The sequence below is a fragment of the Monopterus albus genome, unplaced genomic scaffold (assembly GCF_001952655.1).
Source record: "Monopterus albus unplaced genomic scaffold, M_albus_1.0 scaffold323.1, whole genome shotgun sequence".
Lineage (NCBI taxonomy): Eukaryota > Metazoa > Chordata > Actinopteri > Synbranchiformes > Synbranchidae > Monopterus > Monopterus albus.
The window spans coordinates 79,756-100,097 of NW_018128203.1; the positions used below are offsets into that span (position 1 = coordinate 79,756).

General features: G+C 42.2%; 1 protein-coding gene across 1 annotated transcript; it reads right to left on the reverse strand.

Moving 5' to 3' along the window:
- Window positions 1-259: 259 nt before the first annotated feature.
- On the reverse strand, window positions 260-20,342 carry LOC109974166 (unconventional myosin-Vb). Its single transcript, XM_020624221.1, has 35 exons — window positions 20,043-20,342; window positions 19,320-19,430; window positions 19,059-19,227; window positions 17,487-17,631; window positions 17,121-17,277; window positions 16,886-17,029; window positions 16,714-16,795; window positions 16,456-16,563; window positions 16,193-16,305; window positions 15,786-16,054; window positions 15,551-15,632; window positions 14,186-14,326; window positions 13,800-13,931; window positions 13,545-13,628; window positions 13,329-13,445; window positions 12,673-12,770; window positions 12,490-12,576; window positions 11,617-11,937; window positions 11,232-11,388; window positions 10,861-11,100; window positions 10,528-10,737; window positions 7,783-7,876; window positions 7,511-7,659; window positions 7,198-7,407; window positions 6,929-7,029; window positions 6,717-6,831; window positions 6,245-6,350; window positions 5,627-5,752; window positions 5,145-5,296; window positions 4,813-4,902; window positions 2,986-3,118; window positions 2,600-2,900; window positions 814-988; window positions 643-723; window positions 260-558 (listed from the first exon to the last, which is right to left on the reverse strand). Exons 1-35 carry the CDS (start codon window positions 20,067-20,069, stop codon window positions 397-399), a joined length of 4,989 nt encoding a protein of 1,662 aa, XP_020479877.1. The 5' UTR covers window positions 20,070-20,342; the 3' UTR covers window positions 260-396.

The window sequence follows — 20,342 nt, forward strand, 5'->3', positions numbered from 1 at the left end:
CTACAGAACAACCTACTTTTCATTGTACACTAATCTGTACTACTCTCCACGGAAATCCAGGTTAGTTAGCTGACAAATTTTGACCTCCCAGAAGTCACAACTTTATCTATAGTACAGTAACTAATTCACTGATAATTAACTGATCAATTAAACATATTAAGCACCCCTAAAAGAATCTGATAAAACCATGTTGGTATGACAGATTGGGCTCAATAAAAATGTTGTTGAAGCATCAAATCAGTGTGAGGTTATAATCTTTTTAATCTACTGGAAATTAAGTTCACAACACACTCTGGAAATTATTTGAAATTTCAAAGAAATATCAATAGGCTGGGAGCTAATTTTGATAAAACACTAACATACTATATCTGCTCTGAAGAGGAAAGGCTTTGTTTCCTAGGCTCTGCGCAAAAAGCTGATTTTCAGGGAGTCTGGGATGACTAACTTCTCAGCATGCAGGACGGTGGGGGGCACGTAGGGGAATGTGACTGGAAACACTCTCCTCACATCCATTAGGAGCTGTGGAGGCAGCGCATAAGGACGGCCTTTGAGAAGCCCCTAGGACAACAGAAACCCTTATGTGACACACAAACACTGCTTTAAACTGATAAACAAAGCAAAGCTTCCAGGTGTAGACAGTACCTGGACAGTACGGATGAAATTCAGTGTGACTCTTTCATCAGTGTCACTGTGGGGAGTGTAGAGGGTCAGAATCTTCACAATCTGTTGAGAGTAATAAGACACAGAACAGTTATATACAGGTTTAAGTGGACAATGTGTTTTCTCTGGAAGACAAGTGACAGAGGGACCCACCTGCTGGCTGGACAGGGCACTGCAAGTCTGAACAAGGGCCTGTGCATCAGCTTCCGTCTTTTTACCTGCCTGCAGCAGCTGAACTGCCTGAATGAGGGGTTCCAGTGTGGCCACAGCACCCCCCGCCTGCAGACCGTGGCTCCGTAGCCAGTCCTCCAGCAGGCTGACATTGTAGCTGCAGAAAGACAGGCTGATTAGTAAAATGTTTTTATACATTTAACAATACCTAAAGGGGGAGGATGCAAAATTAATAACAGAAGTACACTGCATTAAAATATAACTTTATAATGTACAGTTAATCAGTGCTGATACAGTTTCAGGATGGTATAGGAATAATCACCTTTATTGGCCAAGTATGTTACACACAAGGAATATGCTTCCGGTACAGGACCCATGGCAGCCATCTGCAGCGACAACTCAGCCGATGGTTCTAACCATCGGGGCAACTTGGGGGTCACTGCAGGCACCATGATTCAAACCTTCGGTTGGGAGGCAGCTACTGTACCCACTGAACCATAGTTGCCCGAAAGGATGATGTTACTAAGGGAATTGTTGAGGCTATAGTTTGTGATGTTATGTTGCATAAGGCAGTCGAGGGAAGCATCTTATCTTTTCTCATTCAAATGGAAAATGAGCCAAACTGAATTAAGCCGAAATGAGTAGCTGCACATTAATGGGCGGTTTGATAGTAGTAGATAACTCACTCTCTCACTCATTTTCTACCGCTTAGTCCCTGAACAGGGTCACAGGGGGGCCAGAGCCAATCCTGGCTGGCAATCGGGCGAAGGCGGGGTACACCCTGGACAGGTCGCCAAGCCATCACAGAGTAGTAGATAAATAAAATAAAATTCATCCATACCAGCTTTTCACTTTGGAGGATTTGCTGCTTTTCTTTGTCATATATGATAGAAATGTGAATAGCTTTGAACCTAGAGAACCTATAGATTGAACAAAAGTAAAATGAAGGTGTCACCTTGTCTCTGAGAAATTTAATGACATACACTTCTGCATGGGCTTCATTTCTCAGCCTTGGAGATTCCCACTTTGACTCAAACTACTGAAGCCTCATGTTTATAGCAGCTGAACTTAAGAACTAATTTTCACACAGAATGGACTGTGGACTTTGTCCCCATTTAATTTGGAATCACGTTAGGAAATGACTTCCTCACAGCGAGTATGGACATAAGGAACAGTTGCATGTTTTCTTTGTTTAGCATTAATGCATGCAACATAATAACTATGCAGTTCTAATAATAAAGTGACATAATACCAGTCCTACAAATGAAACTGTTAATAGCTTTGAGCCTGGCTCAAAATCTCTGTCATCGCCCAGCTGTTTCTGTTAAGAGTAGATCTTTCCCCAGCTGTTTATGTGCTCAAAGTGCTGCGCAGCTACGTGTGTTGGCCACAAGGGGGTTTACATACAGTCAGCCTTTCCAGCACTCACAATGGTTAATAATCCTTTTGAAAAATTCCTGTACCCAAATTATGATACGGATCAGCACCAAAATCTAATCAATTGTTCAATGGGCAATACCCTACCTCTCCAAAACATTTCACCTAAATCTGTTCATTACTTTTGGGGTATGGTGTTAATAAACAACAAACAACCCCCACCCTAGGCGGACATACTAAACAATGGAAATGCCTGTTTTCAACTAATTCAAAGAATTAAATGTCATAGATACAATTCAAGATACTTTAAAAGAGATATTAAAGAGACAGCCACCTCAGCATTAATTAATAAATATCAAACTGCATATCTCTTATGTGTATGTTTCTCTACCGTATTTGCATGCCGCGACTCCAGCAGCACATGTCTTTTCTCAGCAGCAGGCTGTTCAGAGCAGTGGCAGAGATGAAGTAGGTGAGCTGGCGGAAGGCCTGTTCCATCAGTGTTGGGGGCAGAGCCTGATGGGAAAGGGCAGAGTGAAAGGCTCCAAGCTCCCTTAGCATTGATGCCATAGTGACAGCATTGCCTCCCACATTCCTGGCGTCGGAGCCTGCTCGCTTCCTGGACGTCCCCAGCTTTACCGCAGCAGAGTCAGACAGGCCAGGGATGGTCTCAGACTCCAACAAAGCAGGGACTGAAGGAGAGGCAAAGCAGAAGGTGGGATAACAGGAGCAGGTGAATGGAGAGCAGCAATAGCATCCATATCATCGTCAGGGTACCTATGATGTAGTGCAGGCGCGTCTCAATAATAGTGAGGAGTTGTTGATAGGCCTGGATGCAGAGGTCACTCAGGGTGCGGATCAGATCACCCAGGTCGGTCGTCAGTGGAACCAGTTCCCCTGAGTCAAGAGCCTGAAATATAACCATTCCAATCATACACTAATAGAGTAAAATGTACTGAGATTTTCTTCCTGCCCTTTTCACCTTTAATAAGCTATTCATACATTTGTTAATCAATGCAAAAACTGTAAAGGAAGTGACATTCCACTAGGTTAGAAGTGTGTTACCTAGCCTGGAAAGATAGTTTATTAACTTTTTTTTTTTTAACCCTTCATAGTGCCAGAACCACATATTATTCACCACTGATAGAGGAAAATAAGAACAACCCCAGGTTCCTCTTTAGCACTGTAGCCAGGCGAACAAAGAGCCACAGTGCTGTTGACTTTAATATTAGATCTCAGTAGTAATGACTTTGAGCTTCTTTACACATAAAATCACATCTATTAGAGAAAAAAATAATCAGAATCTTCCCACAACTACTACAGACGTATCAAGTACAATAGCTTTAGAAACATCTATGACTTCATTTATATTTAGATTGTGTCTCTCCCATAGATCTCTTTGAGCTGACCTCAACAACTGTTTCAACTAAATCATCAACATGTCTCTTTGTTTGTTGAGGTCAGTTATCAAATATATTCCAATTTGTTCATGTTCATGGTGAATCTTCCACATAGACTAAAGTTAGTCATGGCGTTCCACAGGGCTCTGAGCTAGGTCCAATTCTCTTCACTTTATACATGCTCCTTTTAGGCAATACTATCAGGGGAAACAGCATAAATTGTCATTGCTACACAGATGATACTAAGTTCTACTTATATATGAACCAAAATGAATCATATAAATTGGTTCAAGCATGTCTTAAAGACATAAAGGTCTGGATGAGCTGTAATTTCTTACTTCTAAACTCAGAGAAAACAAGATGTTTTTGTACTTGGGCCTAAAAACCTTAGAAATCTGGTGTCTAACCATATAGTTACTCTAGATGACATAGCTCATCGCCTCCAGTAGTGCTATGAGGAACCTTGGAGTTATTTTTTACCAGGATATGTCCTTTAAATCATTTTAACATACAAAGTCCTTAATGACAAGGCTCCATTGTATCTTAAAAACCTCATAGTGTCTTATCAACTCAACAGAGCACTTTGCTCTCAGAGTGCAGGTTTACTTGTGGTTCCTAGAGTCCACAGAAGCAGAATGGGAGGCAGAGCCTTTAGCTATCAAGCTCCTCTCCTATGGAACCAACTCCCAGTCTCAGTTCGGGAGGCGGACACCCTCTCTACCTTTAAGATTAGACTTAAGACGTTCCTTTTTGATAAAGCTTATAGTTAGGGCTGAGCCTTCCCTTAGTTATGCTGCTATAGGCCTAGGCTGCTGGGGGCTTTTCTTTTCTCTCTCTCCTCTATCCACTCACCCCAACCAGTTGAGGCAGAAGGCCACCAGCCAAGAGCCGGGGTCTGTCGGAGGTTTCTTCCTCCCTACTGTCGCCAAGTGCTTGCTTCAGTGGGCATTTGTTGGGTGTTTCCTTTATAATATTACTAATAGTAAGGTCTAGACCTTGCTTTGTAAAGTGTCCTGAGATGACTTTTGTTGTGATTTGGTGCTATACAAATAAAATTTGATTGGATTGAATTATTTCTATTCATCAGACAACACAAGATTTTTTAAAATAATTATTGAGCGCTGATATCAACTATTATCACTGCCTTTTCAAGCTACTAAACTGCTTTCAGACAATAAGATGTAAATAATAATAGTTAACCTACCCGCTTTGGAGAATGCTGTGCCAACAGGTCATGCAACAGACAGGCATTTTTCAGCCACAGAGCTGACATATCTGCATCATTGCTATGCTTCTGAAGAAACAAATAAAATGAGAAAGTTATATTGTCATGTGGAGATCAGCACTTATGTGTGTGGTATACGAGAGCTTTGTTGTGGTTTACTTTCTCCTTAGGAGCCTGATTGTTAGGGTGAAACTGGTTCAGAGTTAGTTGTCCATGTTTCTCTGTAACATTTACCTGCCATGATGTGAACTGCCCTTTTACATTAAACCTGAACCATATGGTGCACTAGAAGGTCAATCACCACAGGTTACCTTCAGAGCTGTCTTCATAGCAGTGACAGCAGCACTACACAGTGAACGAGCGCGAGCCTGGTCCCCACTGCAGTCAGCCTGACGCACACACAGGAAGAGCACGCTGGCAGACAGGCCAGGAGACAGAGAGAGGGCGCTGTCAACGTGAATGTCTACAGCACAGACAGAGAGAACAGCAGTGGCAAGCTAAACACAGCCCGGTCATATTTGTCAGCTAGAGAAGGGCAACAGTACAACTTTACTCTTCTGAGTCACATAACACACAGAAGAACACAGCTTGCACAACAAGTATCTTGAGAATCCCCTTACAACTGTCTTAGGAGAAATACATCTCAAAACCATTATTATGTGAAGCTTTAAAAAAATGACACTTACTTTTGCTTTTGCTTTCTTTCTTGTAAATTTACACAAAACAAATGATCACATCCCTTCAATTTCCAAGGCAAGTGGGAACAAAAGAGGAGGCTGAAGATCAATCTCACCTGTGATCAGGTTCTTGATGAGTCTGGTTTCATCTCTTTTCCTACATTCTAATAAACCAGTGACTGTGGCTGGCTTTGTTCGGGATGGACAGGAGGAGGTCTCTGGGGTCAAAACTGATGGGAGAACTGAAAAGGGAAATACCACAACTGAAGCAGCAGCACAAGCAAAGAACTACAAAGGTGTAAGATAAGATATAATCACTTTTGTAAGTTCTTAAATTAAACTGTTGATGGAAACATGAATAGATTGAAGGCATTTTTCTATATGAATGTCATCTAATGGTAAGTATTTGTATATCACCTTTCTATGCACCAAAGCATATTCAAAGCACTATTTGCCTGTTAACCCATTTGCGCACGCAAAGGTTCACACATTGGTGAGATCACTGGGAGCAACTTGGGGCTCGGCGTCCTGCCCAAGGACACTTCAACATATGGACTGGAGAAGCCAGGGATCAAACCGCCAACCCTAGGGTTAGGGGATGACCGGCTCTTCCTCCAGAGCCAGAGCCACTGCCGCCTATCTACTCATGGTGTTTCTCTAATATGCGTTTACCTTCTGTTCTCAAGTGCATTGTGACATCATTACTTTTAGCAATATCCAATCAGAAACCTTACCTTGCGTCAGGACTCGTCGAAGCGAGACCGTGTTTCTGAGCTCCTTTAGTTCTCTCCTCAGTTTGACACATTCTTGCTCTCTGGCCTCTAGTAGCTCCTGCAGCTCCTTTACACACAAGCACACCGACATCATTAATTTCTAGCTTTTGTTGAATGCTGTCAGCCAAAGTGACTTGCAATGCCTGCAATAAAAGAAAAGTTTTTAAATAAAGAAGATTATAAGATGCCAATTGTAAGTGTATCACCCCAGTGGCAAGTAAATCTGCTCTTACTTTGTAGACTGCACAGGGTTATGTCAGTAAGAAGTGTCAGGAAAAAAGCAGAAAGCAAAGATGGGAGCAAAATGTACAACATCGAAATATGTGAGAATGTTGAAACAAACACCTTTAAACTTCTTTTCTTAAATTCACAAATAGTTTTCAGCCATATCCTTCAGGTACCACAGATAGCTGTCAGATAACTGAGTCAATACCTGTCGCTGTGCAGCAAGGGAAGAACCGCAGATCGCCTGACTGAGCTGGGACCTCAAAGCTTCTAGCTCCTCCTCCCACTGACTGCGCTGGTTCTGCAGCTGACACTCCAGAAACCTGAGGGAAAGATCAAACAAAAAAACAGAGTTAATCTACCAAAAAGAGAAAAGAAGTTAATACATTGATAGGAATCAATGAGTATTGACGGACTTACTTGTTGGCCACTCGTACGGCATCATAGGCATGTGCCAGGTCCTCTCCTCTCATCTTCACTGCCGGGTCTTTGACCACATCCATCTTTTCCATCAACTGGTCCTGGCAGCGCAAGCATGAACACAGTTTGACATTAGACTTGACTAGGCTGCAATAAATAGTTAGAATAAATACACAGACACTTGTTAGTGGAAAAAAAATATGGATGACTAATCAGAAAATACAGTATTTGATTCTAACAAACTTGAGGTTATGTGGCATTCCTCTCACCAGTGGAGTGTCAGAGCTCCACACCAAGAGCTTCCTCTCTAAGGAGACAACACTGGCCCTGCGGACCTGCTCCGGGGAAGGGAAAGTAGAAGGGATGGGTGAGATGGAGAGTGGGCTGAGAGGTGGGGGTGATAGTGGGCTAGATGTAGGAGAGAGGGGCTCCAAACTCAGACTCTGTGCTGAGTCTGTCCTTCTGTGGCCTTTGGTGTGCTGTCATGAGGAGAAAAAAAGACTCTCAGCAAACCAAGATCTAGTTTAAGACCAAAACTGTGCTTCTGGGGAAGAAGGTAGGTGTGTTTGTGGATGGCCAAACCTCAGCAAGCAGATTCATCTCTCTGAGGTTGTTGTATCTCTGCTCCAGCCTGGTGAACTCTCTCAGAAGACCCTGATACTTTGTCCTCTCATCATCCAGCTCTGCTCTCAGAGCTGCACTGGCCTGAGACACAGCCTGATGCACACACTCTGCAGACACATGAATACACACAGAGGCAGGAAGAAAGAAGGTGAGTGAGATCCAAAAGGGTAAAAAAGGGCAAAAAGGCAGAGAGCACTGTACAATACTGGTAAATTCAGGACCTACTGTACCTTCTTGTGTTTTTGCTTGTTCAAGCAAGCAAGCAGACAGATCCTCTTTCTCTCTGTAAAAACAGTCTCTCTCTCTCTGCAGGGCTTGCAACTCCTTAAAAAATTAGAAAGAATAAAAATAAACTATTAAACCCCTTAAAATCTGAGTTACATTCTACTGCAGGCTTGAGAAGGAGAACTCCACACACCTCACCCACCTTGCCTCAGATCTAGCAGCTGCTCCCTCCACCCTTCCCCCAGCACCCCACCCCTGAAGATCTGTAAAAAGGATGTGCTTAACCTTTTCAAAAAACAAAAGATCAGTAAAGCACCAGGCCCAGATGGTGTGACTCCCTACTGTCTGGAAGCTTGTGCTGGTCAGCTGACTCCCATCTTCTCACAGGTCACTGGAGCTGTGTGAAGTTGCCTCCTGCTTCAAAAGCTCCACCATCATCCCAGTCCCCAAGACACCCTCCATCAGCAGACTGAATGACTATAGAGCTGTCGCTCTGGCATCTATATTTTTGAAGTCCTTTGAAAGACTGGTGTTGGCCCACCTGAAGGACATCGTAGACCCCCTGCAGTTTGCCTACCAGGCAAACAGGTCAGTGGACAATGCAGTGAACGTGGCACTGCATTACATCCTGCAACACCTCGACTCCCCAGGGACCTATGCACGGGCCCTCTTTGTGGACTTCAGCTCAGCATTCAACACCTTCATCCTGGACATCCTCCACTCCAAACTGACCCAGCTCACTGTGCCTGCCCCCACCTGTCAGTGGATTACTAGCTTTCTGACAGACAGGAAGCAGCAGGTGAGCCTGGGGAAAACCACATCCAGCACCTGGACTATCAGCACAGGCCCCCCCAGGGATGTGTGCTCTCCCAACTGCTGTTCTCCCTCTACATCAATAAGTGCACCTCAGACGACCCCTCTGTTAAACTCCTGAAGTTTGCAGATGACACAACGGTCATCGGTCTCATCCGAGACAGTGACAAGCCTGCGTACAAACGGGAGGTTGAACAGTTGGCCTTGTGTTGCAGTTGAGGCAACCTGGAGGTGAACATGCTAAAAACAGCAGAAATGACAGTGGACTTCAGGAGGAGCCCCCTCACCATAATCAGCAGCACTGTATCAGCAATAGAGTCCTTCAAGTTCCTGGGCTCCACTATCTCTCAGGACCTGAAGTGGCCATCCAACATCAGGACCATCACCAAGAAAGCACAGCAGAGGATGTACTTCCTGCATCAACTCAGGAAGTTCAACCTGCCCCAAAACCTGCTAATACAGTTCTACAGAAGAATCATCAAGTCTGTTCTCTGCTCATCCATCACTGTCTAGTTTGGCTCAGCAACCAAACAGACTCCAGCAGACAGTCAGGACTGCAGAAAAGATCATCAGTGCCAACCTGCCCCCCACACCTCAGGGGTCAAAAGGAGTGTAGAGAAGGTTTCTACAGACCCCTCATACTCTGGACACAAACAGTTTGAACTTCCCTCTGGATTGTGCTACAGGTCACTGTACGCCAAAACAACCAGACACAAGGACAGTTTCTTCCCCTAGGCCATCACTCTGATGAACAGTTAACCCATGTTTATATGTAAAGTAACAAGATACAGCAAACACCACAGTGCAATAACTTATAGATGTAATTATTGTACATAAAATAGCTCATTTTTAACTGGTTTATATGTACATATTTAGAAGTGGATGGTTGGTCGTCTTTTTTTTTTTTTTTTTTTTTTTTTTTTCTCTTTTTCTGTTTTATTTGTTGTTCTGTTTTATTCAGTGCACATCAGGGGCCATTGAGCTGAAGTCAAAGTCATTGTATAGTGGCAAGAAAAAGTATGTTAACTTGTTGGAATGTCATGGTTTTCTGCATTAATTTGTCATAAAATGTTATCTGATCTTCATCTAAGTCAAGAGTACTGACAAATATAATGTGCCTAATATAACAACACAAAAAAAGTTCATGTCTTTATTGAGAACAACCATAAAAACCTCCTAGTGTTAGTGGAAGAAGTATGTGAACCCTTGAGTTAATGACCTCATCAAAGTTACCTGGAGTCTTGTTGGAATGGGCTAAAATTCCTCCTGAACAATGTGCACGTCTGATCCACAGCTACAGGAGGTGCCTAGTTGAGGTTATTGCTGCCAAGGGGGGTCAACCAGTTATTAAATTCCAGGGGTTCACTTACTTTTTCCACTACCATTCTGAATTTTGAATGAGTGTCTTCAATAAAGACATGAAAGATCAGAATTTTTTTTGTGTTGTTTTTGTCATAATCACATTTTATGACAAATTAATTCAAAGTTCAAAGTGTTTATTTTGTCATATGCACAGTTAGGAAACGTGTTTCCCTGTACAATGAAATTCTCACTTTGCAGTCCACATGAATGCCACAAAATACAAACGAAATATAAAATAGATAAATAAATAACACAAAATCTAAGGTATTTTAAGCAGCGTAGAAGCAGCAATATAGTAAAAAAATAAATAAATAAACAAGAATATAACAGAATGTATGCTGCATGGGAGAAGCATGTGCAGCAGAGTCGTTGCGCGTTTCTGCAAATTAATGCAGAAAACCATGACATTCCAACAAGTTCACATACTTTTTCTTGCCACTATAATTAACCAGCCTTGGCAATAATGTTTATGACTGACTGATTATTAAATAGATGGCAAGAAAAGAAAAATGTTTATTATCAGACAACAGTTTGAAATGTGTCATGTTATTCTTGAGGTTACAGGCCTCCAGTACTTGTGTGAGTTGAAGGATCTCCTGGGCAGCCTTCTCCTCAGCTCTCCTCCTTTGCTCCACCTTCTTCTCGCTGATGACTGGCGAGGGCTGAGGCTTCTCGTGTTTCTGGCTTTCTAGTTTCTGTATCATTGCCCTCAGAGTCTCCAGCTCAGCGCTGGCTGCAGCTCGCTCTATGTTCAGGGTTTCTCTCAAAGCAGCACTTTCTCTGGCCTGTATACATACAAACACAAGTTTCATAAAAATGAAACACCTTCTTAACACATAGTTTATATTTTTGGGATGCTTACAAGCATCACATCGGAGGGTCAAAACCCTCTGAAACTCTTCACCCACCTCCTGGTCAGCTCTTAACTGCAGCTGCATCAGTTTGACTTCCATGCCCTTGTTGAGCTCTCTGTACCTCTCCACTGAGCGGGCCTCAGTCTTTAGCTTCAGCAGCTCTCTCCTGGCAGCCTTGCGGCGCACGCAACACTGCATGAACACCACCGCCGCATATATCCGCCTATACGTCTGCCTCGCCAACCACCCACGCACTCTTGTCTGAAGCAACACAGCAGCACGTTCCGCCACCAACTGAGGAAAGAGAGTTTTAAATGGAGCTGCAGTTTCAAGGCAAGAGAGACCAAAACATTCAAAGCAGGCAGATGGAGGATATTTTTTAAAGATCTACTCAAGCAGGTAATAAACTGTTGTTGAGTGCTGACCAGTCTGTAACTGCGGCGTGCCAGCATGCCCCTGCTGAAGGCCTGGATGGTGATGGTGGCCTGGCGGATCATGAGGAACAACTGCCTGACCACCACCATGCGGAATGTTTTCTGGATTACTAAGGCAGCCTTGGTGTAGCGCAGGGTCAGGGCCAATCTGCAGATGATGCAGTTTAAATGCAGAACATATCATTGAAAGTTTTGGGCTATGTCTGGTAGTTTTGTGTGGCTAATTTATCATGTTTATACAAAAAACAGAAATACAATATGTACTGTGATATAGAGGAAATATATAAATATGATGTGCCAACTTACAGTATTTTCATCATTCTACACCCCCACACATACATACAGTAGTTAGAAAAGCCTCCCTCTCTATCCTCACCGTCTGGCCAGCACTCCTCTGCAGTATCTCTGTATGGTGACAGTTGCCCAGAGGATCCTGGTGTATCTGATTCTTGCCAGCCATCCTCTGACCTGGCTCTGGATGATCACAGCAGCCACACACAGCCTCTCAGCTCTCATCCTCTCCAGAAGGGCCACCTGACCAGCCCGGAAAAATACTTTAGTCTTTCCAAAGCAGTACTGCTCCGGGTCTGGGATGAGCTGAGGCAGGGTCTGTCTGCATGAGGCCTGAGCCTGCTCCTGACTCTTCAGGCCTTGAAAAAGAACGTGGTACCTTCTGAAGAACTCTTCATACATCCATCTGGAAACAAAGATTTAATATAGAAATCTTGGGGGAAAAAACAGCTTGATAATTCAGATAGCTTGTGCATGTGTACCTCTATTTCAGATCATTATGTGTCTGCAGTGAATTTTGTGTTTGTTGAATGAGGATGGGCATCATTACTCTTTCATTAACATCCATTTTGTTTGTCCTAAAGGTTCTGGAATGTAGCTGGAATACTGGGTAGTGGAAACTTTGACCAATAACTTAATAAATATAGGCAATTAAGTTGTTTTTGTGATGGAATATTTGTCTCAAGAAAGCTTTATGCCTCTATAAATTAGTCACTATACCATTTTACTGCAGGCTGAAACAAATTGTCTAAAAGGTAAGAGAGCTGAGGTAAGGTAACACCTTATTTATGCTTACTTTAAGATACATACAATTTGCAGTGAAAATGGTTCAAAACTTTTGGTGTGGTTCTTTAAGATTATATTGCACCATGACTTTACAGACTCAGTTCTCACACTTATATATAGTATGTGAGCACTGCAGAGAGTAAGATGAATGCCTGTAGGAAGTACTCAGTACCTGGATGGGTAACCTGCAGCACTGATACGAATCGTCTCCAGGACGCCACAGGCTCTCAGCTGCTGGACTATTCTCTTGGGATCAAACCTGACATGGGAGACATGTTATGAGTTGTTTAGTAAACATACCAGTATGCAATACAACACATATTTGCTGCAAAACAATACACAAATGAGAGCTTACATAAAAGGCTCTTTGAGGTCATTGGGCTTAATACAGCGCACATAGTGAGGAGTGGTGCTGTTAAGGGTGTCCATTAGCATCTGTAAGGACTGACGAAACTGATGGGCACAACCACAGTCCAAGTAAACAACAATCAATACAAAACATACTGATGACATATTTTCTGCTCAATCACTGAGATACAAGGATGCACCAAAAAGCTACATAAATGATCATGGAATTAAACAAATTGGAGCAGTAACAGCAGGAACAGATCTTGAACATTTTGGACAGGGTGAGCAGACTCAGAAATGGGTGGCACATTTTAAATATTAAACCCCTAGGTATATGTGTAAACATGAGACTCACATAGTGCTTTCTTTAACTAACTTTAGCTGCACTCCTTATTTAGTCATGGCCAGGGACAGCGAGCGAAGACATTAATGCAAATGTCATGCTGCGTGCATGATATAAAATAAAACCAATTTGACCAGTGTCAATTATAATGTACCAGAAAAGGTTAGTTACATATTCTTCCTTTTTCATTCATTTCATACTGACAAGCATCACATTTTGACTCCGGCAGGGGTGGAATCAGGGGTGGCCAACCAGATTCTGGGGCCGGATGGTAGCCATCCCTGACCACTCCCAGAATCTGCCCATGAGTAACAGCTCACCTGGGAGCCCACAGTCAGTTTGTGTTCTCTGGTGGCTCTTTTCCCTGAGCGAACACTTCCATTGGTCACAGAGGAAACTTTTCCCTGCTCTTGGAACAACTCAGCCACCAGCTCAGACTGATACACACATGAACACACAGAGACACTAAATAGTGGTCCCTGAGTCTCACAGAAATGAAATGAACTTAAGAGAGTCGATATGTTACACATAAGTACCTGACTTGCTTTTAGAATGTTAATGAGCTCCTCGAAGACTGTATCTCGATTCTTGTCTAAAAAGCCATGACACTCATATTGCACCTGTTGAAGAAAGAAAAACATTTCATACTAAGACAGTGGAGAACTACATTTGGCTTTCAGACTACTGTCATTAACTTGAAAAACAACTTCCTGTCATATTCAGTGGAGATGAACAGTGATGTCCACGGCACTTCTCATACACTTTTCCCTGAACTAAACTGAATGACTCACCATGTCAGCGAAGTGTAGAACAATGAAGGCGCTGTTGGACATGCGAGGTTTCTGGAAGTGAGGATGGGGCTTGCTGGTCAGGTGCTGGTCATAAAGTTTGTGCACCCAGCTCTCATCTGAACCTTTAGGCATCTGATCATAAATAGAGAGTAAACCCAACTGGACCTCAAACTTCTCTGCTGTGATTTTACAATTAAGATGATTGTACAATTAAGAGAAAAAATGCAATTAGACTTTAAGTAGAACTTTGTGTAACATAGTGGCAACATGCAGCAGTTTTCTGCGAAATTTCGGGCAACCACTGGGAACAAAGAGGAACAGAAAGACACAAAAAGATTCAGAACAAAATAAGCAAGAAAAACAGAAAGAGGGACTGTGTCACTGACCCTGCACTCCTCATCTAACAAATCAAAAAGGCCCAGTTGTCCCTCTATGAGACTGATGCACTGCTGATTATCATTGAACTTGATCCTGTTCCAGGCCAGTTCCTCCCGGATGTACTCCTCCTGCTCCAAGTGGAAAACATGCTGCAGAAAAACACACCATAATTCAGCAAAAAAACAATCATATTTAATATTAAGATAGAAATAAAATATAAGCAATTGCAGTGACTCTAATCAGACAGGCAGGCAGATGGTCTGAGGACGGACTGAAAAGATTGACACACTGAGGCCAGTTTGGCAAGACAGACCATCGCACAGAGAGAACAGACTGTGCTTCTTTCCCTCACAACAGAGACATAAATAAGGACATTCACTTCCTTTTCCATTAGTTACCATGAAGACAAACCTATTTTTCTGAAAATCACTCTAAAAAAAAGACAAAACATTACAGGAGAGAGATAGAATGCCACACATGCTGTAAAATGTGCATTAATCTGCATAACTGAGGACAAGATGGACATTAACAATGAAACAAAATGATGCACAGAACCACCTGTTGCTGTATAATCGGTAAGATTAGTATTGTTTCATTAAACTGAACTAGAGTTAGTGAAGGTACACTGCAGGAGTACAAGGATTTCTTGAAGTCTGAAACAAACTGAAAAAAAAATTCAGTGTTGTAGTACTACAGGACTTGGACTCGAGTCAAGATTTTCAGGATTCATGACTCAACTTTGACTTGAGACACTAATGACTCTTACTTGGACTCGAGCATTGACTGCATTAGGACTCAGAAGTCGAAGACTCAGACTTTAGTTTTTGTAATAGGCCACAATAATTTGGCATAAGATATTGATATTAAAACCTGTTCACCCACACTACGCTGTATCCAGCACACTTCCACTGACATGTACACTCCGCCTTTCTGTAAATAATTTCTAACATGAGCTTATGTTTTATTATTTTACTCTGTTGTTTAATTTATTGTACCCTGCTATGTACAGCACCTTGGTCAGCTGTTGTTCTTTTAAGTGTGCTTTATAAATAAACTGACTTGACTTTAACTATCAAATGGCCGAGCAAATTGGTGATGCAACACGCTGTTAGAAAGTTTGGAATCCAAAATGGTGAAAGCTATGTCAGTTGTGTTTAATTGGTGATTGACTCAGGTAACGTGGGACTTGACTCGGACTCAACTCGGATTATTCTTAGGTGACTCGGACTTGACTCAGACTCATACACTGGGGACTCAATACTCAACTTGGACTTGAGGTTTAGTGACTCGACTACAACACAAACTTCCAATGATTCTGACTGTAAACATACAAAACACAAAGGGACTGAAATACTGTACATCACATCACTTACTCTGTTGAATTGCTGTTGCAGTTTTTCATTTGCATAATTTATACAGAACTGCTCAAAACTGTTCCTGTCAAAGGTCTCAAACCTGCCCACAAAAAGAAAAACAAAGAAAAAAAGAAAGACGCCATGACAGGTCAGCTTTGTAGAAACACACTGCAGACTGTTTGCAAGCATTTCTGCAACTTTGAGTGTTATAAGACAATTTTTATCCAGTACCACAAAGCCTAAGGTCACTCACCCATAGATATCTAGCACCCCTATGAAGGATTTGACCTGCCCTCTCTGAGTGTGCAGAGCAGAGTTTAGTCTGTGAACAATCCATGTAAACAGCTGTCCATATATGTGTTTAGCCAGTGCATCTCTGGCTTCTGCAGCTTGCTGACCAGACATGGGTTTGACCAGTATCTCTCCCCTTACAGCCAGCCTGCGATGACAAAGCCATTGGGCCATCTGAGGTCTCTCAACTCCAAGCAGCTTGGAGAAGATAGCCAAAGAGTGGTCATCTGCCTGAGAAAAGATAAAGGACTCATGTGTACTTCCTGTAGTAAATGCAGTGACTGAGAAAATAAGACGTCAGCTGAGAAAGAAAAGTGTTGGCACTTTAGGGGACAGGGGGGCAAACTGCATTAGAAATAAATTTCTTACATCAATATAGCTCCGGTCAGAACTTCTCCCACTGGCTTGGATGTTGACATTACCCAGGTGAAGAATAGCTGACAGAATCCTGAAGAGCTCCATCTGTTGGTCAGGCTGCATGCCTGCAAGTTCCAGATAAAAAGCAAAGAATCATCCTGTTTTATCTTTATGACTGGCCTTGCAAATTAAAATGAAATCTCAGTGCAATAAAGTAATCTCTGAAGCTGATCTTAAACTGAATTTACATTGTGTGTGTAAATCACATACTCTACCTAGAATGCTGAAAGCACTGCGAGTGCGCTCCAGATCTGACAAATCATCAGTAGCGGGTATTTGCATTTCTCCTCCCTGTTTGGTGTAGTGGAAATGCTCAGGTGCATCTGGAGAAAAGATAAACAGATCACACTCATAGTCCATGCGACATGGACAATATAATATACACTACATTATGGCCACAGTTAGCTGAAATTGTCCAGTCATGCTGATCTTCTGAGAGCAAGTTGAGCGGGCTGCCTGTGATTGAGTCTCACCCAGTCTGAGGGATCTCATTTCCAGCAGCTCTCTGGAGGCACACAGCTGGTAGAAGATATGGTAGTTTCTCTCTGCTGATGCCTGACAGACACATACAGTAAGAATATACACAATCTTCATGGACAGATGCACTGAAAATGCATAAACAGAGAGAGAGTGCTGAGACTTTACCTGGAACACAACTCTTGACTTCTCCAGCAGATATGTCCTCATGTTTGCCCCAATGATGTCCCCCTTTCTACCAAAGCCGATCTCAATGTACTTCCCAAAACGACTGCTGTTGTCATTTCGAATGGTTTTAGCATTTCCAATGGACTGTAGACAAAAAAACCTGCATCTTTAAATAACATAACTAAGATTAAAAATTCTTATTCCTAAATAACCAATCTGTTCAACTAGCCATCACCTCCATGATAGGGTTGGAAGCCAGAACCCTCTCTTCCACCCTGGTCTGCTGTGCTGTTCCTCCAACCACTGCAAAATATCGCATGGTAAACTTGGCTGAAACCGTTTTCCCTGAGCCAGACTCTCCACTGATAATAATGGACTGCTTTTTCTCCTCCCTGTAAACACAAAGAGAGGCTATCAGATCCCATATGGTGAAGTTATGCTGAGACCAGTCAGTGTTGCAGGATTTAAGAGCACTTGTGCTAAGAGAGTATATAAAAAAAGTTAATATTGCATAGCAATGTGTATCGTTTTCTAAAAAGAGCAACACTCGTTCACTTTTAATCAATTACAATAACATGACCCCTGCTCTTTGACCTCTGACCTTATCATAGTGCGGTACGCTTCCTCAGCCACAGAAAAGATGTGAGGTTCCATGTCAGCCATGTCCTGGCCACAGTATGCATCTATCACCTCCTCTCCATATATGGGGAGCTGGTCATAGGGATTGATGGCTACTAACACGATACCTAGAGGGACAGGAAAGTGACCTCAGCATAAGATATACACTTAACAGCCATAACATTATGACCACTGATAGGTGAAGTAACTTTGATTATGTTATTACAGTGGAACCTGTCAGTGTGTGGGGTATATTAGGCAGCAACTGAACATACAGTTCCTCAGGTTTATCTGTTAGAAGCAGGAAAAATAGACAGGTGTAAGGATCTCTGTGACTTTGACAGGGGCATCTCCAACACTGCAGGTCTTGGTGGGTGTTCTTGGTCTGCAGCAGTTAGGACCTACCAACAGTGTCTAAGGAAGGACAAATGGTGAACTGGTGACAGGGTCATGGACGCCCATGGCTCACTGATGATGACGTACTTTTCAAAAGATTAAAATGTCTTGGAATTTTTGTTAAAATGATTCAAAATGAGAAATACAGTACATTGATCTCTATGACGAGAAACATTCAGCGGCTGCAGTGGTGATATCAGGGGTGAGGCTGTTGAACTGGTCTAAAACATTATCTAAGTCGTCTTCACAGCCACAGTTTTCACTCCTTTTACGTTTTTTTTATCACTAAATGATAAATTTGTGCTCTCCTTGACAGTATAACTATAGAAGCAAACAGATTCACAGAAGATGCATAGTGCTTTATACACACACACACACACACACATACATACTGTATGTATATTTATACAAATTGAACACCTATGGGAGATGTTAGTTGGACCAACGTGTTAGACAGCATCTCCACCACCATCAATAAACACTACATGAGAGAATATCTTATGTCTTTGGATGAATGGTGTTCATCCCTGCATTAGAGCTCAGAGACTTGTAGAATCAATGCCAAGGTGCACTGAAGCTGTCCTGGTGGCACCTGGTGGCCCAACACCTCACTGAGACACTTTGTTAGCTTGTCCTTTCATTTGTGAATGGGTGTCTATACATAATGCCTTGAGTGTGTGCAGGTGACTGCATGTTTATATAAAAGGAGAAGGCTGGAGGTGTACGTCACTGCTGCTAGATGAGAAGTTAAACTACTAAAATCAGCAAAACAACATTTTCAAAGGTTGTTAAATTGCTCTTTAATTTTCATGACAAAAATACACAAATTTAGTTTGTCAAAATAGCCAGTAAGTTAAAAAAAATTATTTAAAATAAGCATTATCTATAGCAGAAACTATACAACAACATCTTAATCCAGTAGCAGTGAGGGAGTAGCCTCCCTCTCAACCTTTGACTTATGGTAATATAGTTGACATTATGAGCAATATTCATGCAGACAGAAGCACACAGGAGCTGTCTATTGCTGGCAGCTTGCCAGCGTACATCTCAAGGAACTTCTGTCACTTACATGTACACTATGTTGTGCCTCTTTTAGTGTGACAATCAGATTTCTTTAACACTCCCTCTTTTTATCCGCTTTCACCATTTCTGTGCTCACCACAGTATGTGTAGATGCTGCTGTAGTCCAAGAATCGAACCCGGAGGTTGTGCAGGACAGCAGGCTCATGGAGGAAGGTGAGTGTTGTTAGGTCATTTTCACCCTCTAGGATGTCAGGGTTCCCCAGCGGCGGCAGATCAGAGGAGGAGCCCACTGGATAATGAACCTCCTAGCAATGCAAAAATGAAAAGTTCCTGTAACGCAAATAAAAATAGTGTGGGATTTTAACGAAAACATTGTTAATGGGACTGCATGTCTCACGTTTCCATCAGAGAGCTGGAGCAGTAGATGTTTGTGTCCAGGACTGTAGTCCTCGAGGAGTTGAGCTGAAACCCATACAGCATCTGGGTCAGGAATCCACACACTTGCCCCCTAGCCAAAAAAATAAACACATAAATAAAAGCTTCAGCTGTAAAAATATAGATATGTACAATATAACTTAAATGATAAACAAATAAGCTAACAAAAGCCACATGTGCTGGTCCAAGAGAAAACAGACTTTCATTACATATTTTATTTTCTGACACTGTTCAGGCACACGTCACACTCCCTGGTCCCACCCAAACTACAGATTTGTGAGCCCTCAGCATAAAAGTCTCCTAAACACTGTTAAAAATTAACACTGGTCATTCTACTCTAAATTACCTGCAAGGATTAGTGATTATTTACCTCCAGCATGTCTAATTTAGTTATTTTCTTTTTACAAATTAATTTCACAGAAAAAGAATAAAAATTCCAGTTTTTGCTGATTGTAACAAACCAAGTCTATTGTGAATTAAAACCTTTTAGCACAAAACATTAAGATTTTAGAAACATTTATATAACAGACAAAGGCTGACGAACACAAACCAGATGTGTCACACACAACTATGCTCGGACATCATTAACAATGTTGTTTTTATATCACTGTCATTACATTTTCTTTTAAGGGAGAACAGAATGATACATCACTTTAAAAGAAACAAAAATTCAGGTCAGTCTTACCTTGCTGTATAACTCCAGTGTGGCCATTTCAACAACTAGAAAGCAGGTGATTAGATGTAATTTAAATGTTCAGAGAGGGTACCCTCATCAGGTGTCCCTCTGAATGAACAGCCGGCTCATCAGCAGAGCAGCTTTCTGTTCAGGAGACAGTATTTTGCACTTTGCCCAGGTTCATATAGAGGCACGAGGATTGTCAAGTTAACTGCTAATCTGTGGAAGGATGTGTTGATTGGTTAGAGGGTTGTGTCCATTTTCAGGTGCAAAGTTTAGACTACTACTGCCAGGCTACTTTTTTGCCTG

Coding starts and splice junctions, on each gene's coding strand:
- LOC109974166 (XM_020624221.1), bottom strand. CDS start 20,069: ATGGCCACACTGGAGTTATACAGCAAG. Junction 17,030..17,120: donor CTTCCAACCCTATCATGGAG/GTGATGGCTAGT, acceptor TTTTGTCTACAG/TCCATTGGAAATGCTAAAAC. Junction 16,564..16,713: donor AATGAGATCCCTCAGACTGG/GTGAGACTCAAT, acceptor TCTTTTCTCCAG/ATGCACCTGAGCATTTCCAC.